Raw genomic sequence first — 25,936 nt, 5'->3', positions numbered from 1 at the left:
AATTGTTTTGAAGGATGCACAACAACACACACGTGTTGGTTTCACTTTCAACGCTCTCTCCAGGCCCCTGGTTTCCAAAATGGACTGTTTTCTGCCGTACCACCCCCTAGGTTTAAAATTTGATGTATTGCTGTATATGTGCTTGTAAAACATTGTCTTACATATATGAGTAAATCCCGTTAAATGACATTGGCATGATATCTAAATCTGTAGTGAATCCTGTGTTGTATGTACCAACGTTTCCAGGCAAATATGGTCCTTCTCAGTGTTTTAGACGGGGCACTGGCTGCTCATGGTTTTAAAATTCCGTTGATCTTGAATGTACCTACATTGCATGATTTAAAAATGTCCATCTTTTGTTATTGAGAAAAGAAAGCATTAATGCAGCCTTCCCATGACCAGCCCGCCTCCACACTGTGGGACCCATCATTTGAAAATAACTGCAATCACTACAATATACACTATGGCAGATTCTGTTTGTTTGTTTTTAAATCGCCCTTAGGTTGTTTTACAATTCAGCGAGGGTTTCCCTACAAGCTTGGGATCACAGGATCTAAGCTTTTGTGTATCTTCTTAACCACAGTCCAGGCCAGTTTTACCACTTTCTGTCATAAAGCACTTTCATCACCAGCCAGAAACCAGTCGCACATTTGTGACTTTATTATCTCAGAATTTTCAAGTTTTTGTCTCATAAAATTGTTAGTTTTTTTCTCAGAAATGTACCAATCTCAGAAAATATCCAACTTTTATTCTCTGTATTTTTCCCCCTATAATGACCCTAACATGCCATTAGGCATTTTACAGAATTTCTGACTGTGATTTAATGTTTGAATTATAATTTTCAAACTGACTGAAATAGCTATTAAAATGATGATGGCATGTGATTTTTGCTGGGCTCTGTACCCAACAAACACATTGGAAAATAGAATTTGTACATTATTTATTTATAAACATTTCTTGTCACTTATCAAAAATTGCATCTTCTGCAATTTGGATATTGCACTTGGCCATATTGCAAGTAATCAACTTCATTGGATAATTTAAGGAGATATAAAGTTGGTACTTAGTTAAAAGTCAACTGTAACTACATTGAGGGTTTGGTGGAGCAATGGGGCTGTACAGTGGCCGCAGTGTGTTCAAAAAGACTACCACCAGAAGTCATACTTGACCTGATGACGCTCTCTGGTGGTCAATGAGCGTACCTTCATCCCTTCATCATCATGCAGCACGCCACTGCAAATAGACTGGATAGCCTGATGGAAGGGGATTGTCATCTTTTTACCTTAACATCTTTGGTTAAATCCCATTGGCTGTCCCTCTGTCCCACCGTGAAAGCTGACGGACCGACACAAGTCAGGTCATCAAAGGTTCTCCATTGAATTTGTTCGCCTATAGTTAAGATCGAGAGCCGATATCTGCAGCCTGTATCCGCCTCGGCTGTAGCTGCACAGCCGGCAGCGCAGGCTATTATCAAGCCACGCTGTTCAGACAGAGAGAGGTCAGTAATACTGGCGGAACCGAGCCAAATCAAACACATTTCACGCCGTCCTGTATTGTACGCCACAACGGAAGCTCGTTTACCTGGGGAGGGATCGCCCTTGTGCGGCTGGAGCCCTCGGCGCTGTCTCACAGGGGGGAGGTCGAGCCATGGACAACTTTTGCCCAGTTCCAAAATCACCACACCACTTTGTTTTGCAGCCGAGCCCTTCCACACTTCCGTCACGTGTTTCCACGATGATCATGAGGGACTCAAGTCAGAGAGCGAGAAAAAAAGGCTTTGCTCTGGTTCACACTTTTATCCAGATAGCAGTATAGAATAATTCCTTGTATCCCTCTGCTGCTGCTGAATACTTGGCTCCTGCATCAAGATCCCCATTTTCTGACCATGTTTTAACAAAATTCAGTATTTCAGTATTGCTACGGTCTCTGTTGGGAGGACAATAACAATGAATAAATAATAAATAAATATAAAGTGGCTTGAGGTGGCCCAACACAATATAAGACAACATTATTTCCTCGTGTTTCTTAATCAGCAGTGGGAAAAGGCCTGTTTTACTTTCCTGTTACAAAATGAATAGAGGATCCATGGCATGGCATTGATGTTTTATCCAGTTTTTAAGACAATAAATGTGCTGACTCATCCTGGGCCATGAGCATCTTAATCTGACCTAACCCTAACCCTGTCTGCAAGAGATCATGTGTCCTTACATGTGTATATATTATATATATTAGAAAATTCAAAGGAAATTATGTGTGCACTGTTGGGCGTGCATGTGTGTTCGTCCTGTGACATTAGCCCTATATCTCTATATGGATGGCTATACACGCCTTATCCAGCTGTGCCAAACAATTACACAAAACTGAGCAAAAACAAATAATCTGTGTCACACTCAGGTATATGTTTCAGTAAAGTTAATTTAAGTTAATTTAAGTAACTCTTATCCCTCCTATTATCGTTGCATTCAGTTGACCCCATTCAGTGTTTTAACGTAAATACATGATTTGATTTTTTTTCCCTTCATATTTAATGACTTTTCCTAATTTAATGGTGACAATTGGTCAAACATAAAATGAACATTATGTTATGTTTTCTGTGTCCTTCGCGTATTTGGTAAACAAAACTACCTAACACATAAACTTGGGTAAGAATAATTTTCTGGGGGTTTAAATTGCTCGGGTCAAATTGAACTCAATTGATTAAAAAAAAAAAAAAAAAAAAAAGGTCTGTAAATGTGAAGGTAACGGGGTTTAGTCCATAGATAAAAACTGAGGTAAAGGGAGACAGGTTGCTTGATGCAGCTCTTCCTGGGAATATACGCCATATGCATGGAATTTGGTATAAATATAGAGCTTATGATACAACATATCACTTTGTTTTTTTCCCCCAGTCAATGCCCATGTACAAGCGCCGCACAGTGCAGTGTGGGAGGAGGACGTAACAAGTTGGTCATGGCGCCGCCCCTCTCCTGTAAGACAGCGCCGAGGGCTCACACGGCCTGTGGGCAGAGAGGAATAGCATTTCCATTATCTTTTGGCTTTCACACTGTCAGGGCTTGTTACCCTGCTAACCTATTACCCAAAAAAAATCCATGGTGGGGGAATGTATAGAGAGCTGTTCTGGTAGCTACGTATGTACCTGGAGAAAAGGCGTTAGGCCCCTCACAGGGTTTAGATACGTAGTTAGTTGGACCTTCCTTTCAACTTGCTGACAGGTTAGCTAGTTAACAGCTCACGATAGCTAGCAATGTGAACTAAGCCATCAAAGTGGTGGTACAGAAACTCTCCACAACAGCTAACTGGTTGGTGCACATTTTGTTTCTCACTTGTTCTAACTGTAACCTCTGTTGAGCTCAAAATGCTATGCAGTGATGTGTTAACTTGGCTATTGGTTGCTAACTTGCTAATTGATTGTATTAGTTAGTTAGCAGGCTAACTTACTCAAGTTGCTAACGAGCGAGTATCCTGAACGCCTCCCCAGGCGTTGAGGTAGCCAGTTACATGAATTAACCTGGAAATAGTATTTGCTACGACGACGACAACGACGTGTAATTTATCACCTGCATTATCCAGCTCTCCTAGCCTGCTAACACACATTTTATCTCTAGGTTTGTCATAGGGTTTCCTCAAGTAACGTTACGCTACTGTCACACTCCTTAACGTTACCTAACGGGCAGTTGGAGCTTTAACTGTGAAGATTTTATTTATGTTTTTCCATGTCTGACAATGTTTATAACACACGCGTTATTGACAGGTGAAATTGTCCAGTTACTAGTGCTTGTCTGGGATCTTGTATCATGTGTAGCAAGCTAGCTGAGGTAAGGTTGCTGACTGACGTTAGGTCGAAGGCAGTGTGACTCCTGACGTTACTGACATGTTTTGCGGAGGGTTTTGCTTTTCTAAGCCGCACATGGCTGTGAGGGGCAGAGGCTCACAACAGCCATGTCTGGGATCAACTCATCCGCAGAAAGCTTTGGCGATGCCTCCTTGTCTAGTGCCAGTTGCCACCAAAACTCTGTAACCTATCATAAATAAAGTACATGACTGATAACATAATGTTATTACAAGTAGGGATGGGAATTTTAAGTAATTTAGAAGTCAAGTAGTCTTAAGCCTCTTGTTATCTTGGGTTGGCTTGATCCCATTCAATGTTTTATGCCTCTAAATACATGATTAACTTTTGTTTTGTTTTGTTTTGTTTGCTTAATATTTAATGACTTTTCCTAATTGAGACAACAGCTGGGTAAACATGAAATCAGTGGGGTGAGTGGGGTAGATTATGTTTGATTTAAAAAGCTATATAGTCAGCAAGACACACAAATGACCTAACACAAACTTGGGTAGCATTTTATTTTTTTATCATAATCGTTTTCTGGAGGTTCAAATTACTGGTGTCAAATTGATACCAACTGGTAAAAAATGTTAGTAAATTTGAAGGAAGCAGGAGGGTTAAATGACTGAATCAAAGAAACAGTAGCCTGCATAAGCAAAAAAAAATAAAATTAACTCCATCACCTTAAAGGTGCACAGAAAAGTGCACAGTTGAACATACCTGGTGTTGCTGTGTAATTTGCATAATTACAGCTACAGCCAACATTAACATTAATTTAAAAAAAAAAACAAAAAAAAAACCCTGTCATAGGCTTGAGAACGAGGTTCACTTTGGAGAAAACCCACTGCAGACACAGAGATAGCAGTTTGTTAAGTGTCTGAGTGTGTTGCAGTGTTTATAGTCTTTACCATGAGAGTGGATCCTCTCTCGGTGAAATGCATGGCTTCTCATAAGAAAAGTCTTCACTCATATGTGGTAGGCTCTACATAATCATCACCCAAGAATCGGCACAGTGTTGTGTCTGCAGGCACGGTGCATCTGTCGCTGTCACTTTCAGCTCTGTCAATATTAGTGGCTTCACCTAGAATATTGGTAGTTTCAGTGAGATTTTGGTACAGCGCAGTGAGTTTGTCTTTGACTGCCTGTCTCATTCTGGCTTTGAGAAACCTGGCATGCGAGAATAAGAGATTTCTCTAAGCAGCTACTGTATACTCTTGCTGAGATGCGAAGGCAGCCACTCTGGTGTTTGTTTACCATTTTTTGCCTTAAAGGCGGACTATACAGGTTCAAATTTGAAGGCTGAGGAAGGATAAAACCCCTCAGGTTCATGCCAGGACTAATAACCCGTATAATTAATGAAACACTTTTAAATGCCCGTCTTGAATCAAATGTTTTGATGTCAGATGGACATAAAAACATGAACAAAGGCATGAATTCTCCTATGTTTTGGGTTCTGATGGGTAAAAGAGTTCTCCAGAGCCTCATTTCTAAGTTTCTATTCTTTTGAGAATTGAGTGGCTTTCATCATTATTTACCACATCATAACAAGGTTGCCTTTTGAAATGGCATAGTCTGCCTTTTAGGTGCCTGTTTGAAGATATAAATGTAATAACTAGCCTAGTCTGATTGAATAATTCAGTTACAACAGGTTAGGCCTGTACTGCCTTCCAAATATGGATATGAAATTGGCCAAGGTAGGCAAGCCAGATTAACTAATTTAAAACTGATAGCATGCAGTATGTTATTACAGTGTTAGCCTAACATAATTACCACAAATGACGGCTTGGCAATGTATCTTTATTATACATACTGTGATATATGACCAGATATCGTCTGGGATGTTGAGTATGGTAATATCATAATATGGCTTAAATGTTGTCTTACTAGTTTTAAAGGCTGCATTACAGTAAAGGGATCCAATTTTCTGAATTTATGAGTTGTAGCTGCTCTGTTATTTGCCTCTACCTGCTTGGTCAATAAATCCACATTACTAATGATTATTTATCAGAAATCCACAGTGTGTAAATATATCATGAAAACACCAATCGTCATCCCCACAATGCCGTCACAATATTGTTATCAAGGCATTAGATAAAAAATACTGTGATATTTGATTTTGTTTGTATCACCTAGCCCTACAAAAAATATAGACCTTTCTAGTCCCAAGCGGCAACTCTGTGTAGTAATAGTTGTTTGTTGATAGCCTCCATACCTGGTGAGGGGATTGTGCATAACTGGACACAGACACAAAGGGTTCCCTGCACAGTGCATTGGTAGTGTTCTCCACCTGCTTGACCACAGGCAATGTTCTGTCTTGGCACCTGGCATCTTGTTTATGTTCCTGACAAATGGTACAAACTGTACCACAATGACACCCCAGTGTTTTTCATGCAAGTGTGCATCTTAGAACCTAGATTCCAGCATGTCATTCACTATTGCATGAGTTTAAGCAAAGACGTCTAGCCTCCACAAGGTCAGCTGTCTCCAATTTTCTCTTGCAATCAGATTCCACATTTTCATATTTTTTTCTCAGCTCTAGCAGTGATTTTTTTCATATATATATATGTATGCATGGATAGTTGGGGACACTGCATTCAGGCTCAACAAGTTGCATAACTCGCCCTCAGTGAAGTAAAGCGATAGAACATTCCTATATCATTTTCAGTTGTGTTATCTTCTCTGCTTGGTTAGTGGTGTGTTCGCAGCTAACTGTAGTAAATGTGGTTATTGGCACTTGTCTTTACTTTCCTTAATCATAGGTAAACATCCACAGTAGCATGTTTGAGTTTGAGGTGATTACTCATCAAGCTTATCTTTTTTTTTGTTGTTGTTGTTTGTTTGTTGTTTGTTTGGTTTTTTTTTTAAAGATTATTTTTTTTGGCGTTTCTGCTTTACTTGACAGTCACACTAGAGGGAGACAGGAAAGATAGGGGAGAAAGAGGGGATGACATGCAGTGAATGGCCAAGCTTTTTATGTATGCTGTGCTTGTGTGTGTGTGGGTATATTCCCACAGTGTGCACCTCAGCGTAGAGCTTAGCACTAACATGCACTTACCTGAGAGTCTCATTTTGATTGATAGTGTATGGCTAGAGGTGAAAAAAACAAAAAAAAAATCTTCAGCCCAGCACCTTATTTATTATCTTGTCAGGATATTTGTAACACTGGCTTAAAATCCTCGAGACATTTTACAAGATGAGACATGATTTTGGGTTCTAATGATTATGCAAAATGATCACAATCACACGATTATGTAATAATTTTGACAGGCGTACCCATAACTTGCTGCCATATTGCAGACCTACAAAGCAAAATCATTTAGCAGATTTTAAGTCATGGTGGTTACAGAGCCAGGACTTGATTGTCGATTACTTGACAGCTGACATTTTTATAAACTCTTAGAGCTTTTCATCTTAGCTTCCCAAAGTAATGTGTATTTGAAATTGTAGGTGCGTTGTTTGTGGAATCACATAGTGTCATTGCCATATGCTCTTGTAGCTGTTCACCAAACAGTGATTATTATTATTGTGATATTATATGATTAACTGATATGTAGTTAAACTGAGCTAAACAAAACAAAAATATGATCTGCGTGATCACGGCCAGAAAACAGTGCTGGTGATGACACTGTAAAAAAAAAAAAATGCTGTTAATTATGTAGATATTGCAATTGCGATGTGATTAACAACTTTGGTAGAAATGATAATTTTTGCATTTTTTACATCTGGAAAATACAATTTGCCAGCTAGGCCATCTCTGTAGCAGTGTAATAATTTATAATGTTTTGTCACATATTTTACTCTTATCAAAAAACTGCACTTTGTTGTTGTGACTTGGATTTTGCATGGGGCCATATTGTGATTTTGATATTAATTTGATTAATTTTTCAGCTCTAACTTCAACTAACTTGCACTTAAAAGAATTAAATAGCCAGGAGCCTCTCATTTGTCAGGCTAGCAGATGTTTTTTTAAATGTCACTGTAGTTTGATGAAGCATATTTTAACTTTTGTGTAAATCAAATGTTTTGCAGGTCATCGCTCTCATGTGCCCATGGAGAAGGCAGCCTTTGAGGGGTGGCTGGAGTCAGTCTCCACCTCTTTCCTTTTGCTGAATGACCAGCAGCGCAATCAGTCCCTGGACCAGCTCATATCCCTGAGCGGTGCTGCCCAGCTCCGTCATCTTTCCAATGGACTGGAGACATTGCTCAAGCGTGACTTCCTGCGCCTCCTTCCACTGGAGCTGACCTTTTACCTGCTGCGCTGGCTGGATCCCCAGACCCTGCTCACCTGCTGCCTGGTGTGTAAGCAGTGGAATAAGGTGAATATAACTCTCACATGTCATAGTGTATGCTAGATCAGGTGTTTTTTTAAACTTTGTCATGCTCTGCACCCTCAAGTTGACTCTCTATTAGCCCTGGACCCCCACTTGAAGTGATTTTTACCTTGGAACTTGGATATAAAAAGATATTATTGTTTGTGTTAATTATGTCATCCAAAAACATTGGAAAAAAGTGATTAGAAGAATAATCACCAGAACATTAGAGAGAAATTAGCACAAAAATAACAGAAAAAATAGATATCAGATAGTATACCAGAAAAAAACATACATTGAGAAGCAACCTCAAACTCTGTGGAGTTTGGCTATAGGCTATAAGATGTCCAAAATACATCATCATCGCGTTTACTGGGAGCAAATGTAGTAGTTGTAGTACTAGTAATAATCACAGTAATAATAATGATGATAGTACACAGCCTTTCTCAGCTGCTATCCTCTACATCCTCTAAAGGTCAAAGCTGACGAGTAGCACCTGGTAACTAGAAAAAGTGAAGTTAGTGAATTGTCTAGCATACATACAAATGTACGCAGTCTGGAGCATGGAGTAATAATTTTCACTTCTGTTTTCATACCTGGAGGCTCAGACCAGACTGTTTGACTCTTGGATTTAAGAAAACATTTTTAACCTTCGTTTTACCAGGCAGGTCACTTAAGAAAAGGGACAGCCTGGCAGAAAAACCTCTTTTCCTTACTCTGGTACAGCGCCAACACCAAATAAAAATGTATGAGTGGATTGAATTCAGGAGCATCACTCATAATAAAAGTCAAAATTGCATTTCAAAAAGTAGCCACCTGGAAAGTGGTCAGTTATTAGCAATCTGACCTTCAGTCTGGCACTCGGAAAAGTATCTAATGAGAGGTAGCCTCAGGAAGGGGATCTAATTTTAGCCCATTACAAATAAAAGCTTTGAAGTAAACAAAGACACAACAGTACATGTAAATAGAGAATTGCGATGCTTGCCCGAAAGAAGTTATTTTAAAAAGTTCTACCAAGATAATTATTTCTCAGCGTACCAGTGCTGACAAAGTTAATTTCCAGGTTGGAGAAATACTGTTTTGGTCACATTTGCGATGCTTTTGAGCCCTGTATTGCTTCTCTTAGGCATAATCTGTCAGGTGTTGTGGGGGTTGTGTGCTGAGCTCACAGCGCCAGGGAAGGACATCCTAGATGAAGCACATGAGAAGAAAATGTTTGCTATATTGAGTCTGGCAGTAGAGCTACAGCAGAGGAGTTAGAAAACTCAGTGGTTCAAACGTTTTGGCTCCAAGGCACACCTTTTGTTTTTTGTTTTTTTTAAGATACATACCTCAAGATACACTATTGCCAGATGAATTCCACATAGTATGTATGCTCATCCATAGGATTACAAAATTCAATAGGCCTATGTATAATGCTAACAAGGCCTATTATTTCAGTACTACTTACATGTAATAGATAACTGATTGAATTCCATGCTTTTCACCAGAACCATAGGTTTTTTCAGCCAATGTAAACAAACCACATTAAAGTTTCAAAGTATAAACTCAATCAATCAGACAATTAGTCTATGTAACAATAACATATTTAACCAATGACATAACAGGCAGGTAGTGTTTCTGAAATGAGATCTGATTATAATTAAGGAATAAATTGTTTATATGTGCATGTTTTAAAGTCTAGTTAACAGATCAAGGACATGTATTCAGTTTTTCTGCACATTTTCTGTGAAACTATGTTAAGAGTAATAATAGTAATAATATAACAATATAATAAACAATATAATTTCTCAAGCACACCTGTCAACCACACATACATAATTTCCCACAACTTGCCTGCTTATTCAACAAGGCAGCAGCATGAAATAAAATTTATATATATATATATATTGTTTGTATATATAGCTGACAGGTAACTCATCTCTGAGGCTTAGATCATCACATAGATTGAATATTGAGTATCGTGGGTACACTGATGTTCTGATGGAAGGCCAGTCATATTCAAACTTTGTGATGTTCCTTGCACAAAGTAACAAACTCCATGACAAATAATTACTGCAGCACACATATCAGCAGTTTCCTGTGTAACTACCAAAGGGTGCTTTCTGTATCTGTATTTTGGTGATGTCATCGCTGCTGTTAAGAAAGAAACCCTTACTGAGAGCACTATCAACTCAAAAATCAGCACAGGCAAGAAAGCCTTTCAGTTTATTGAATCAACTGAGACTGACCAAATGTTTTCAGTGTTTGTTGACAGCAAAAGCACAAGTAACAAGGACCAACAAGTCAGCCTGAGTCCAGATAACATGCTTTGAATACATTTATTCTCTATTCTTAGGAGAAAAAAAAAAAACAAACGTGCATTGAGGAAGCACCATAAGAGGTGCAAGTTGCTGCACAGGCCCCATTTTTTGTTCCACCAGGTGCCAGGCGTACAAAATTAATATTTTCTCTCACCACCCAATGATTATTCCACCATGAAAAATGGAGGTAGTGTACATTACTTAAAGATACTCAGCAATTTTAGTGTCACTCCCTTTGGATATAGCCTGTTTTATTGACACTACATGTTTTCAGCAACCATTATGGAGAACTTGGTTGCCAACTGCCAACTTTGAACATGTGAACTTGACCTCTGTCATGTTAGGTCATTGGTATTTAAGATTGAATTTGACTTGTGATGTCACTTTGTTCATATAGTGTGTCAGTGACATGTAGGTGTTCAACGTAAAGAGCTTCAGTTCCTATGGATTTACAGACTCAAGTTAATTGATACGCTGCATGAATATCCATACTGTCTGAGTACTGTCCGAAAAAGTGCGACCCATAGAAGCTTATAAGCCAAAGCTAGAATGCACGTATCAAAATGTCAAGGTGGGTATGATACCTACATATAAATATCACCTCAAGCACCCATTATGAGTTTTGATTCATGTATTCTAGATAGCTGTCAAAATGCAGTGGGTACAGTCTAAGTCCACAGTCTTTTTTTCCACAGGGGAATGGTTTTGGGGGTATTCCTTGATTCCAGATACTTTTACATTGTTGTCATGCATTTTTAATAAAATTAAATAAATGTTCAATTTCTCTAGGTGATAAACTCCTGTACGGAGGTATGGCAGGGTGTGTGTCGCGAACTTGGCTGGCGGATCGACGAGTCGATTCAGGATGCGTCGCACTGGAAGGGGGTCTACTTAAAGGCCAAGCTCCGCATGATGCAGCTGAAGGATCAGGAAGCTTTCGAGACATCCTCACTCATTGGCCACAGTGCTCGTGTTTATGCCCTCTACTATAAGGATGGCCTTCTCTGCACAGGTAGCAAATGGCTTTATTTATTTACTTTATTTTTTTGTGGATTAGCTGATTGCAGAGGCTTTGCTGATTAAATACAGATTTGAATGGGAAAGAAAGTTCTAATCCATTCCACTTCCATGATTGCAATAAATAATAAATAAACCAGGAGTCGATGGCAAAACTTGTAGGCAAAAGGCCCAGGTTGAAAAATACTAGTATCCTTTAAAAATGGCGTGTAAAAATTGTAACACAAATCAATTAAAATCATAGTGGCACAATTTTATGCAGACAAATGTAAAATAAGTATATGTTGTGAAAATGCCTACACTGCTTGGAGCAATAAAGAATTCAACACATAACTACAGAGAAAGAGACAAGAACAGCAGAGATCCCTTTTGTTTTTCAGGGTCTGACGACCTTTCTGCCAAACTATGGGATGTCCACACTGGGCAGTGCATCTATGGCATTCAGACACACACATGCGCCACAGTGAAATTTGATGAACAGAAGCTGGTCACTGGGTCCTTTGACAACACCATTGCATGCTGGGAGTGGAGCACGGGGGCTAAAATCCAGCAGTTCCGTGGACACACAGGGGCAGGTTGGTGTAAATGTTTACCAAAGATCTGTTTTTGTCTCATGGTTATTTTGAAGGAGAACATTATAAAATTAAGTTAATAGAAACTGCACAAATAATATCACTTGGCACATCAAGGCTTTAATTATTTTATTTCCGTTATTCACACTGAAATATTTGCACTGTTCGTATCAGTGAATGTCACTCCATAAGCTACTTTGAGTCTCATTCAGTGAATAAGTGCTTATTTTGTGTATTTTCAAACCTTCATGACAGCTTTTTTTAATTATATCTCATGCACATTCAAGACTGTTGATTTTAATAATGATTTTGCTCTGTCCTGATTCTGTGGGAAACTGCTGCGAAGGGCAGATACAAACACAAATAAATCTTATGCGGTTTGTCAAGGTTTATTGTTGAAAAATGTAAGTAGCTTGAAATTCTACATTTTAAAGATGAACAGCTGGATGCTGTCAGTAGCAGTCGAGAGCAAAGTGTGTACCCATACAGCAACAGAAACACTCATGTACGTGAGCACAGAGATGACATCTTACACAATATTGTGTGTAGAGGGAGGAAATAAGGCCCGCGCACACTTCAAGGTTGCTTTTCCTCTCTGCTTAGTAACTGTGCTGGCAGAAGAAAGAGACACAGCCGACTTATAGAGACTACAAAAAACAAACATAACTGTAATGCTGAGTGGCAGAAACTCTTGGATACAAGTGGCTTTGTAAAGTATTCAGGCCCAGTCATATTTTACACATTTTGTTGTCTTATAGATAGATAGACATGCCAGATACATTGTACACTGTGTCCGTAGAGATTTTTTGTGAACACTCCCAAGGCTACAGTTATTGACTGATTCTCTCAATATTTGGTATGGATATGGGTTGTGGTTAGAGGCCACAACACCTATCGATTTTCACTGCCATGACTAACAGTATTGCCTGAATAGAGTGCAGGTTTGTGCTGAAAACTATACAGAAAACTCCACAGCTTTTGAATGCTGTTGAGCTCATCATTTATTTATTTATTTTTTCTTAAGGCAAAATGTCCCTCTTCTCACCTTTTGGCAAAAAGTAATTTGGCGGTGTTTGGAGGTGTTAAAATTTTTGACAAAACATATTAGCTCCTTAACTTGTCTGGGGAATACACCCACCAGGTCATGAGCAATCGGATATTCTAGTTGTTGTGTTTTTTTTAATTAAATTTGAAAATATTACTAAAATGTGCTCTTGCACAGTATTGTGGATAGGTGTATGGCAAAAATAATTGACTGAGGCTGGTCTTAGCTGGTCTGTGGATCCTTGAAAAGTCCTAAATGCTTGAATTCCCTAAATGCAGTGCCTTTAACGGCCTTAATTAGAGGTAACTTACCTTGGAGAAATCTGTAATCACCCTGATGTGCCACCCCTTTCAACTCAGGAACTGTTTTCTTATGTTTGGCCAGTCTTCAGTGTCGACTACAATGACGAGCTGGACACACTCGTGAGTGGCTCTGCAGATTTCACAGTGAAGGTCTGGGCTTTGTCAGCTGGTGCTTGTCTCAACACTTTAACAGGGCACACTGAGTGGGTCACCAAGGTGTGTATACCTTCACTTTACTCCTTTATTGTCAGTTGAAGGGAAACTTGTTGTGCAGCAACTTGTAATATACATAAAACAGAGTACGAGATCACACAATAAAGTAGGAGACACATTACAAGTGCAGAGTTAATATGGCTTTACAAAGCGTTTTATGTGCATTATGTGTGCAAAACAGGTGTGTGTTAGCTATGTCTCATCTATAAACAGTAATTTGATTCTTTTAAGTTACCAGATATGGATAACGCTGCACATCGGTGAGATAGACAGTTAAATGGCCACACTAGTGATTTTGCATGTTTAGCCTAATATGTACAAAATGTCTGTGCCTCACTTTTTGTTAATTTTATCGCATGAAATCTTGCTGATAAAAAATATTTTTACATTAAATTAATTTAAAAAACAAAAGACAAACCTGTGGGTATGTGAAAATTGTTTTTCTCAAGTTTTTTTTTTTTTTTTTTCAAAGCATGACCGTGTCAGAAATTCAGCTTGGTGTCATACCATGAATGGTTCCCAGTTGCCATTGATTGGTTTAAATGTGTTTCCTATTGACGTGATACGTTTCAGATTAGCTGTTCCCTAATTTTCAGTGGTTGCAATGCAAAGTGAAAAGGTAGTGAATCTCTAGTCACAGTGATAAAAGGAAACTGCCATTAAATATAAGTTGCATTACAGTGTAAACAGAGATCCAAACTGGTTTTGTCTTAAACTGAAAACATCTGAATACAGCCATAAAAATCTTTCGCTGTTCTTAACCAACTGTATCTGTGTTTATCTTCTGTCAGGTGATACTGCAGAAAAGTGAAGTAGAATCTATGGTGCACAGTCCTGGTGATTATATCCTCTTAAGTGCTGATAAGTATGAAATTAAGGTAATGTTAACATCTCTATATTGCTGTCTCTATCCCCTTTTACTCTTAGTTTGAAAAACAGCTTTTTACACTTTATACTTTTTACACTATGTAAGTTGTCTCTGTACATGATGGTTCACATCTGTAAACTGTAATAGTTGAAATGTCCATTGGGTGGAGCAAACACTTTTTTCCCTCCCCTCTGAAGGTTTGGCCTTTAGGGAGAGAGATAAACTGCAAGTGCTTGAAGACCCTGTCAGTGTCGGAGGATCGCAGCGTCAGCCTTCAGCCACGCCTGCAGTTTGATGGACGCTACATTGTCTGCAGCTCTGACCTCGGAGTTTATCAGTGGGACTTTGCCAGTTTTGAGATTCTCAGGTCAGCTATTTTATGTTCATTTTTATGCAGCTGGAGCAACTCATTCTTGTGTGTATACTATAATGCGCAAGGATTGAAATCAACACCTAACAAACATCCCATCACTAAATGCAATCCAAGTTTTTGGAGGCAGAAGCATTAATCACAGAGTTTACAGGAGGGTATCTGAATTGTGAATGTCATAAGTTGCTCTTATTATTAAAATTCATATAAAATCATATAATTCATTATACATTTTTGGGCATCCTGGAGGCACATGCAGCACTAGTGCTCCAGTCTCTGACGTTGTAGGCGTGTTTTTTTCAGACGAGGCACAGTGCCATTAAACTGAGAGCTTGAGATAGCAAATTGAGATTATAAAATAAGTAAATCGTGGACATGAATTAGGACTTTGGGCATGATTGTGCACATGAAATTTTTTTAAAAAGTCAACATGGCCTCTCCAGAGTTCTGTTGTCAAGTGCCACACTGGTAACTTTATGAGGCGATGACATTTGAATGACATTTGAATTTGGTTACATGCAGCGTTGAGTGTTTGGCTTCATCTCTGCTGAATATTGAGTCACTCAAATCAATGGCTCTGATTGGCTCCCCACTATTCTTCTCAATACAAAGTGGTGGTGTCTAAACTTTTGTTTCTCTGCTGCCTGAATGTTAAAGTGATAGTTTGGATTCTGACCCATATAGTGGTATTTGCTTTTACATGTTAGTATAATACATCCACCGAGTTTGGTCCTTTAATTTCCTCCTCGTTGTAAGAACGAGAGCTTCACGAGGAGTGTTCTGCTTCAAACATAAATGAAATACACACAGACAGGAAAATAACACAATTGAGAGGCAACACAAAGCTGATTAATTGTTTTGAAGGATGCACAACAATACAAGTTTGTTTTGGTTTCATGTTCAGCACTCTGTGACATTGTGTGGTGATACAGTGGCAGTGCTACGACACAAAATAGTTGTGCCACTTTGGACACCAGGGTGCTGAAAAGAGCATTGAAAATGAAACCTGAACATGCGTGGGTTGTTGTTTTGCATCCTTCAAAATAATTTATAGCTTTGTGTTACCACTCACAATCATGTTGTTTGCTGGTCTATATCTACTTGATTCATTTTGCAGCAGTACACTCCTGGTGAAGCTCTCATTCTTGCAACGGGGGAGGAATTAATGGACCAAACTGTGGATGTATTACACTCACATTTATCAGCCTACACAATCTGAATCTGAACATTCACTTTAACTAACTTTAGCATTACTGGAGAATTAATGTCCAAATGTGAGGCTTTCAAACTTAAACTGTGTGTGTACATGACTACTAATTTGCACAACGCAATTACGAACTTGAGCCAAATAGTACCAATTTCTTACTTCTCTTTGCCTTGATGTTCCCAGGGTGATAAAAATGCAGGACCCGGCAAACCTCTCCTTGCTCAGCTTTGGCGAGGTGTTCGCCCTCCTATTTGACAACCACTTCCTCTATGTGATGGACCTGAGGACAGAGGCTATATCAGGCCGCTGGCCTCTGCCAGCCTACAGAAAGTCTAAACGAGGATCCAGTTTCCTGGCTGGTGTGACTTCATGGCTCAATGGCCTGGATGGGGGGAATGACTCTGGACTTGTGTTTGCCACGAGCATGCCCGACCATAGCATTCACTTAGTTCTGTGGAAGGAGAATGGATAAATTAAAAAAATATACACCAAACACTAGACTGCTTGGATATGAACTGCCATTTCCATGTGTGCTCTGGAATATATGAAAATTCACAGCCAAGTTAGATAATGCATGGACCAAAGTGTTTTTGTTTGGTTATTTTTCTACTATTTCTTTCTCAGTATACACTCCTCCAGAAACAAACATGATGTCTCGCAGAAGGAGTACAAATGAATGACAAACTTTCAAAGATGGACAGAACCCTCACTGATTACACTCATTCAGTGCTAGATAAGCACTTGTTTGTGATTGCTCACAAAACCTGTGAACCTCTCATCATTTTTCTGATCATGGACAAGAGAAGATGGCTGAAAGAAGACAACCCTTGAAGCCCACAATAATGTCGACAGCAAATACAAAAGTAATGTTAAAGAATTTAACATAAATTACTACTATAAATATTCTCCTCTATTAGATTTTCCTTAGACTTGGAAGAAGTGTTTTGGAAATGTTTTTTTGGCAAATGAGCTCACTGGTCAACTTAACATTGTGCACTGAGAATGTTGGTAGGGGTTTCACCTCGGTGTCTAGTGATTATGTAGTGACATCGGCCACTTCTACTTTTCCCCATAATAAGCCTTGACCGATGTGCTGTAGCTAAAATATGCTATCATTGCTTTACAGCCAAATGGTAAGCTGATCATAGAGCGTATCTGCCAAAAAATATTTAGCAAGTTACTTTAAAGGGATGGTAAACAGGGATTCATTCAGGCTGGGGAGAATAGAAAGTGAGGTTGTGTTCTGATTGGATCGCTCCATTCGTACATATGAAAGTAACTTTTTAATCCCCAGCAAAATCGTTTGAGTCAGGAGAAAACAAACAACAGGCCTCTCTCTGCATAGACCATAAATCATTTTATTATGAAACATTTTGCACATTTTAGTTTACCATCCCTTTAAGAAAAGCAGGGCTGCCTTAAAATACAGGACTCGGTAATATTGGAGAATATCTCCCTTAACATTGGTGCAACATGCCCTACGTTTTTACAGACCATCAAGGAGGATGTGTGTTGGAAAGTGTCTGGTACGTTGTGTTTGTACCATGTGATATACTGAGAGGAAATGTCATGTAATTCCACCGATTTGCTATATGCTTTTCTAAGGGATGTCTGTTTTAAACATGTCAGCTTGAGAGATGTGGTTAGGTGCCTTTTCATTTGATTTGATGTTACAAACTAGAATCCTTTGATGAGTCTGGCACATTGCAATAAGGTGATGACTGCATTGTAAATCTTATTTTTAATTTTTTTCATACTTACCATGCTGAAACCGTCTAAGATGTCTGTAATTTTAATCGCTGACATAACTTGCTCAGTGAATTGCTTTTATGAATTGTCAACTGTGTTAAACATCAGGTTTATTTTTCTAAAGGCCTCAGTGTGTAATACAGTTGAGTAAGTGACTTGGCATGCAGTTGGCTCTGCAAGTTGATGATTTTAGACATAGAGGTTAAGTTTGAATACATGGTTCTTGGCATAGGCGGAGAAACATTTATCTCAAATCATACCCCGTTCAGTTAGTTTTTACCACTATTTTATTTTACGTTTTTCCTCAAATGGAAGTTTTTCTGCTTGTACCTCCACTTTCAGTTCTACAAAACTGGAATTTCCACTAACAATTGTGCGCTTTTTCTCAGAATGTGTCTTCCTATGCAGTGGCAGGCCACAAGTCACCATTGACAGACAGCAGAGGACATGGAACGACAATGTTCACCAAACCTCATTAATCACAGAACAGCTTGCTGACGTTCTGTATTGACCATAATCGTTCTTCACATGCCTTTGTGCACGGATATTTCCAATTGAGTGAAGTTTACTCAAATCTAATTTAAATGCCACAATGATATTCTTTACAATCGTCAGTTCCATATAATTCAAGTAATTGCACTACATCATGCCCCACCTGTCACCACTCAGTTAAACTGTGCCAGATTTACCTCGGCCCAGCATTTTCACATTTGGTTTGGAATTATAATAACATATGTTGTACATACAGTGAAGAATTGACACGGGCCAGCGTACGCATAAAATAGGACACAATTTTTTTTTTTTTTTTGTTATGTTAGACGACTGAGGTTCAGTTGTCGTTGCATTGGAGTACTGCACAACATTTAATTTCACTAAACTTAATATTGCACCATCTTAGCGGCTCAACTGCATCCATCTACGGTCAGCTTAACTATTGCAGTCTTTCAAATAAATGAAAGTAGCAAACGTAATTGGTTGTTTTTATGTTCTTTACACAAATTGTGAAATGATGTAACTTAAATTGATGGAACTTAGGGTGTTGAATCATCTTCAAGGCCATGTCACCACAGATATTTGAAAATCATATTTGTCTTGCAGAGTTTGCAACTGTTGGTTCATCTGACGGTCACAGGTCCTTTGCATAAGCACATCGGGATCTCATATCTATGGTCTCTGGAACATGGAGGTGGTAGGTACGTGTGGAGTGATAAATCTCTGGAATTTTAAGATTTGTTATAAAAAATCTTTACCATTTTACTCAGTCATAACCAAATTATGTGTGTCGACTGAGACATTAACCTAGATATTGCATATTGAACTGAATTTCGCACAAATCCTTAAGGCAGATAGAAATGCAGTATAAACACAGTATGTGTGGCGCTCCCTAGTGGTGGAATGGAAAGCAGCTGGATGCACAAGCTTAGTGAACGCTCCTGAAATTGTGTCTCAAATTTCACATCAATATCTCAAGGATTTCATGAGCTATGTCAAGTTTCGTTAAATTACTTAAAGTAGGGCTTAACCAATATAGGCTTTTGAGGGGCACCTGTTTTGTTTTGTATTCAAGCTACCAACAGTCATTATTTTGTGACAGTAAATAATATCTTTAAATTTGACAGTTTTTCACGCCAAAAATTTGCTCCAGCACTGCATTCTTGTAATAGTGGAAAAACCTACGACCTGTTTAATGTCCACAGAGAAGTCCACAGTTATGAGCCCTGTGTCATCACTGATCTTAGTTAGAGCCTCTAAAAGTGCACTGTTACATGAATAACTGGCATCTTAATATGTTAATCAGAGAAATTTGAATTTCTCACTGAATTCAAAATAGGATTTGGATCAAGAGAAGACACTTTTACAGACTGAACTTAGACTTTTTGTTTTTTTTTATTTAAAAATATTCTGGAGATTTTTTTTTTTAAGTCTGTCTGAGAAAACAATTGTCAGCACCAAAGGCAGTGACACAGACGGGTGCTGAGATGCAATAAGCAGTTAAACACATTGATTCAACATTCAGACTGATTTCCTCATTTAAGTTAATAAAGACTAATTTTGGATGTTTCACTCACCGGTTGTGCCTGCTCAGCCTGCTGCAGTTTAGATTATCCCACTGTCCTCCATCGAACAAAAAATCCCCTGCAGGCTGTCTGCTGTGTAGGTAGATAATGCAATTTTTAAAATCTGCAGGTTTAATACAAAGGAATTCTGCTGAATTAACTGTCTTAGCTCCAGGTAATCAAACTTTTCTAGTAAGTGTTACAACTTTCTGCCGTCTGTTACAGCTAACCCCACCCATGGGGAAAGTTTACCACTGCGCCACCTGTCACTTATGGTGGAATTACACATGAACACAAGTCGGTGCTTGAAGAAAAGTTCAAGTGAAAAAACACGATTCTTCTGCCTGAATTATTCTCTCCCGCACATTCCACTGAGCAACATGTCGCTCTGGCTTGGCTCTCCATGGCACACGGTTGGACGCCCCTCTCATACAAGAACCACCAGCTAACTGCTATAAACCCTGGGGATCAGAGACAGCAGCGCACTGCATCGTGTTTGTCTTTCCAACACTTTTGATCCAGTTGATCAAGACATTTCGCTCAACAGGTTACATTGTCTTGGACTGGACGACAGAGCTCAGGGCTGATGTCGTGCCTGTTTATCTGACAAAATGCAAGCCACCCTCACTGATGGTTTCAAATCAAGTGGCCATGCAATGATCCATTTGGGTCCAATATTATTTTCAGTATACAATAATAACATTATTTTCCAAATCCTTTATATTTATTATAATGAATTGGGTCCATTCCAGTCCAAACCATGACAAGTTTGCAGCTGTTCACAAGACCCTGTCGTGCTACTGCTCCTATACCTGCTGTTCACACCCTGAATGGTCCTGATGTTGAGCATTTTCACTCCTGTAAATCCCTGAGAATCTGGCTCGATACGAGAAACTTGTCTCTAGTATAGGAGCAGAGTTTCCTTTTCTCTTACATTGTGCCGTTGTCACATGCTGCCACTTCTAATGGACCTTTTTCTCAGCAGTAATTGTGTTATTGCTGACATGAAAAAGAAGACTGACGCAGACTGCTCCACTTAAAGTGACCGTAACTTTAATTCATATCATCAGTAACACCTGTGTTTTATCCGCTATGTCATGTCAAACTGGCTGCTGTGGAAAAAGGTCAGTTCAAATTTGTGTCTACAGCAGGTGCAGCTGAGGAGTCAATTAAACAAGAGGCGGGAATAATAAAACCCAACGTGTTCTGATTGGATCGCTCCACTCTTACGTGTGGAGGCAAGATGCTCATTTGACTCAGGAGGAAAAAAAAAAAAAAACAACCAGCTTTTCTCTGCAGAGAAAAGACTTCAGATTCTCAGTTTCAAGATGATTTCTACACCCAGTAATGACAATAAAAGACATTTTAATGAAAAATACTTAATTTAGTTTACTATCCCTTTAACAAATGAAATTACAGGTCCAGGAGCAGCACAGAAGACCTTTTTTTCCCCTCAGTGTGCTTAGTTTGGCTCAGACCCGCTGTATGTAATGGTAATTTGTCAAAATTATGAAGGGAAAAAGTGGACTACACAAGCTCTAACGCCATAAAAAGTCATAACCACCTAGCTCCAATTATGTACACCGTGATGAAATTAAGTATTAGTTTAAGAGGCCCCAGTTATGTGTTTATGCCCGTGCCCAGCTTGGATTAAAAATAATAAGTTCATGTCCTTACTCTGCAGGATGTCAAAGGGCTCTTTAGGGAATGTAGGACATCGTTAACTGAACTAGATGGACAGAAAGCAATTTGAGAAAAGTAAATGACTTCATCATGTAGGCGCAGGATGGCCAAATATCAGGGCACCGAGGACCTTGACAGACGTCCACGAGGAGAGTGAAAGTATTGTGGTGTGCATGAAGCCACTGCATGACAGACCAGCTGCGTCACATAAAGGCAACAGTGCTCTCCATGTAGTTTTTATTCACAATTCAGTGTCCATTTGAAGCTGAAAAATACAGCAACATGTAGCAATGCCATGGTAAGAAATAACTTAGCAAAATAATCAAGAGTAATACAACCGAGTGGTTATCTTTTTTTTTTTTTTTTTTCTTTTTCTTTTTCACAGTTACAACAGACACTAGAAACTTCATACACAAAATACATGCAATGTCCCATAGTACACAACCTGTTTTTTCCTCTCTGGAGTTCGACCACGACGTAAAACAGGTCCGGATCTCAGAGATACAGATATCAAAACAATTGAAGTAGTGAAGAAAAGAGAACAAATGATGCTCTCGTTAGTGAATATAGCAGTACTTGTTGTTGAAATACTTCATAAAAACAAACTGTAAAGTGACATCATGTAATCATGTACTAATCAACTCCAAAAGACACTTCTGATCATATGTCTGAATGGTCAATGAGACAAAAAACAACGATTATAGCGGATGGAGGAAACTGGAAATGACAAATGTGTGGTTTTATTAAAGCCCCAATCCAGCACCACTGTTGACAGCAGAGGGATGTGCGACAAAGTAAGTTCAGCACGGCCAGGCTTACTTTGTGTTCACTGGCTTCACATAATGAGATAACTGCAGTCAGGCTCAACCGGTGTCATGATGATACATATCAACTCACTCAGTCAACCACAAAATGGTAAATCAGGCTTTGTGCCTAATCATGTAAAGCGGCTTTGTCTGCAATTTTAAGTAGACTAAAAATTCGGAGCCCAGCCCCATATTTCACATGAGAGGAACAAAAAAACGACCCTTGAAGGATATGTGGCATTTAAACATGTGTTTGTGGCTAAAAGCAGCAGTGTCGCTGCAGCCAAGGCCGGAGAAGCAAAGCTGGCAGAGGCCTGCAAATTGTAAAAGCACGGGTTAACACGCGAGGGCCGGAAATCGCATGCTCACTTTTCTGACGTTGCCCAGTTCAAGTGTGATTTCTCAGTTGTTACGAGCCCGTTTCACCAACAAACTGACTTGACACAAACTGTCAACACCGACTGACATTTTCCTGGGTGGCTGAAGTTGCTACAGCTGATTGGAAACGGCGCTGTAAACTGGCTAAAGCAGCTGCTGTGTCGCCTGAAGACGACGTCCCAGCAGCTGGACGCCTCAGTCTCTGGTGACGGGTTGGCACGATTCAAATCCCTCCGCCTGCAGAAAGCAGCTGACTGGGGGCAGTTTCAGACTGATGGAGTCATTCAATCTGAATATCGAGCTATTAATACACCTTTCCATGACCATTAACATTCAATCCACTGTCACTAATAACACGGTTTATTTACAATGTCATAACAGGATATTCTACAGCCCTTAAACAATAACTGTGATAGTCTACAGCATATTTAAAATACGGACTGCTGAGGGAATCACACCATTTATTCATAGACTTTATACACAAGAGACTCGGAGCCACACTCAGAGAAACTGAACGGGTAGAGCTGGCTTGGGCCTTCGGTGCACGGCAATACGTCCAGGTGGTTCGCATCGCCAAGGCAACAGCTGTAGCATTCAAACTGATGTCATTACGTCAGCAGAGGAGGTTTGTTTTTACATCAGGAGAAGTGATGCACAGCTCACAGAAACATGTTTTCACAAGAAAATGAAAAAAAGTGATACCTTGTGGCTATTGACTGATTGATTTGAACGTTCAGATAGGCTATGAATTAACTTCCAGTCATTTTTAAATAACTTTAGCAGCATTTGATTGATTTTAATTAATTTAATTGATTGATGATTTTAATTAACTTCATGCATTAACTTGAACTTCTCTCTTCGTTGCTGCTGCGAGCTGCGACACTGTGGCACAGAGAAACTGAGAGAGCCACCAAACAGCCAGGTGCTGGTTTTGTCACGATGGAAATTTCAATAAAGTCATTCAAACAAACTCCTCTGCCAGTGTGGTGATGTCAGCTGAACGAGTACAGCTGCTGCCTTGGCAAGGGGAACCACCCGGAAACATCTGAGTTGCTGTGAAACAAAGGCCTTCGCCAATTTCTATGGCATCACTTTCCCTCAGTTAAGGCAGATGTGGGTAACAACTTCCACTATGATGAGAGATTATGATCTTTTGGCGTAATTGGCAACAGGGTTCGGGTTTAGCTGGCTCTCTCAGCTATCAGACACCTCTCAAGCAACATTTTCATTAGGAGCAGTGATTGCATTTAGACGTTAGACTGGCATGAATCTCTCAAGATGGGAAAAAAAAATATATCAATACATTTTTTTATGCATTCAAGTGCACATGGCCGTGGTTAAACGATCATGTGAACAAAAAACGGTGGTGCATCATGAAAACTGTTGGGCTTGACGGTTCATGAACGCCAATGAAATCATAACTGTATCCTTACTGACGGCCTTAGTGAGCGCTTAACTAAACACACTGCAGCAGAGTTCAAGGGTGAAGACAATGTACTAGGCCAAAACTCATGCTCTAACACAATAAAGACCAGAAATTATAAGTAAAATGCAACAACTGACTTTTGAAAACTTAAGTCAGAATATAACAAATGTATCACTCACCTTTGATACATTTTAACGTGTGATAATTACTTTAAAAACAAAGTAATGGTTTGGAAATCAGCAATTACATGTAGATAGCTGGACAAAAGCAAGCATAAGGATTAGGATGCAATCTCTTTAAAAGGGAAGAATGAAGACAAAATTGATTATTGATTCACCTCAGCCCCGATCACACCCACCGAAAATATACTGATCTTAAAGGAACAGTGTGTAGGATTTAGCGGCAACTAATACACACAAGGCAGCATGGAATAAAAGTCATCGAAATCGACACATGGTCATTTTATTTGGCATTTAACATAATTATTTGGATGTAAACGTTAGATTATAACTTTCACATAAGATAAGATAGTAATAGTTGTGCTGATGTGATACCCTCACGTATCCCAGTATCAATACAATGCTGACAAAGCACCTTCATGTAAATCTGAACTCTTTGTAGCAATTAGTTTTTTTTTTTAATGTTTATGTATATATGTATTTATGATAAAAAGCATGTTTATGAATATTAAATCCCATTTCTGTCTTCGACGTAGTTAATATCCCACATATCGTTCCTTTAATGCCACCCAGTTCCGACACTGGCCAGCTCACAGATCGTTGCACAAGACATTTAAGCGTGCTGTTTGCCATGCGCCTTGATGCATGAAATCACTGAGAGATTCATGCAAAATTTATTTTAATTAAGGCTTGATTTGATTTCATTGTTTCATCAAGTATTTTGCAGTGAAATGATCCTAGCTGAATAACACATCATCATAATATCACTTGTGTGTTTTGGGGCCCTTGATTTTGAGAATAAAGTCAGAATTCCAAGAATAAAGTCACAACTTGAGACTGAAGGGAAGAGTCGTGACCAGTGAGCAGGCGGTGTGCGCACCAAAATGAGGAATGTGGGGAATTTAGTTAAGTTAGATTTCACAAATAAAAACGAAAAGCGCATCAGCACCAGATTATTAAAACAGTGAGACGGTTGTGCAAAAAACTGCATTTGCAGAAAGAGCGACGGTCACAGATCAAGAGGAAATAGCGCGTGGTGGCCATTGACGGTTTCATCAACGGTTTCATCGAAGACGTCATGTCAGCTCACGGCTGTGCTTCCAATGACGACTGATGACCCCTAATGAGTGGAAGGCCAGTGAGCCACCAAATCTCCCAGTGCATTATGGGTTACGGTTAGCACATGGTTTCAGAGGATAAATTAAAGCCCCACGGTGTCATAATAAATAGCTGCATTGATGGATTTTGGTTGTTTTGCGGTGCAGATGGAGGCGTACCATATAGCACCCATCTTCCACATCCCTCATTGTGATGTGTAGACAGGCTGCTCTCTGGTTTACAACCTTCCTCATATTAAGCTAAAATTGTCAAGATCCGACTTTATTCTCTTGGCACTACAACTTTATTCTCAAAATCATTTCTGTTTGTAATTTTTTACAGTGCGCCTAAAACACTGTTGAAGATTAATAGCCCATAAGGATTGTTTTCAACATAATTAATATTAGTTGCAATTGCAGCAGTGCCAAGAATTGCAGTGTAACATGTCCAGATTTATGTTCAATGTTGTCGATTTGTTGTTTTAATTATAAATCTGTTGATGACGCTGTTGTTATTTTATGTGC

At 39.2% G+C, this 25,936-nt stretch overlaps 2 protein-coding genes and 1 long non-coding RNA gene across 4 annotated transcripts in view; 1 reads left to right on the top strand and 2 right to left on the bottom strand.

The window, feature by feature from the left end:
• The window catches only part of crb2a (crumbs cell polarity complex component 2a), a 34,291-nt gene extending 32,583 nt beyond the window's left edge, over nt 1–1,708 (bottom strand). Inside the window, exon 1 of the mRNA XM_030064695.1 lies at nt 1,582–1,708. The gene's annotated coding sequence lies outside the window, so the exon portion shown is untranslated. The remainder of the gene's footprint in view (nt 1–1,581) is intronic.
• A 1,286-nt stretch (nt 1,709–2,994) lies between these two features.
• fbxw2 (F-box and WD repeat domain containing 2) lies at nt 2,995–18,751 on the top strand. Of its 2 annotated transcripts, XM_030065825.1 has the most exons (8): nt 2,995–3,299; nt 7,859–8,145; nt 11,232–11,454; nt 11,840–12,034; nt 13,461–13,594; nt 14,383–14,469; nt 14,657–14,826; nt 16,220–18,751. In XM_030065825.1, exons 2-8 carry the CDS (start codon nt 7,879–7,881, stop codon nt 16,506–16,508), a joined length of 1,365 nt encoding a protein of 454 aa, XP_029921685.1. In that variant the 5' UTR covers nt 2,995–3,299; nt 7,859–7,878; the 3' UTR covers nt 16,509–18,751. The 2 variants fall into 2 exon arrangements, with proteins under 2 accessions (XP_029921685.1, XP_029921686.1); XM_030065826.1 differs by lacking the exon at nt 11,840–12,034.
• Nucleotides 14,042–20,868, bottom strand: LOC115369252 (uncharacterized). The gene is made up of 3 exons (XR_003929150.1): nt 20,777–20,868; nt 19,855–19,935; nt 14,042–16,487 (listed from the first exon to the last, which is right to left on the bottom strand). It is a non-coding gene; the product is annotated as an uncharacterized LOC115369252 (long non-coding RNA).
• Between the last annotated feature and the right edge of the window lie 5,068 nt (nt 20,869–25,936).

Source organism: Myripristis murdjan, chromosome 12, assembly GCF_902150065.1.
Source record: "Myripristis murdjan chromosome 12, fMyrMur1.1, whole genome shotgun sequence".
In the NCBI taxonomy this organism is placed as follows: Eukaryota; Metazoa; Chordata; class Actinopteri; order Holocentriformes; family Holocentridae; genus Myripristis; species Myripristis murdjan.
The sequence above is the reverse complement of the archived record's forward strand: the minus strand, read 5'-3'. Positions and strand labels throughout refer to the sequence as shown.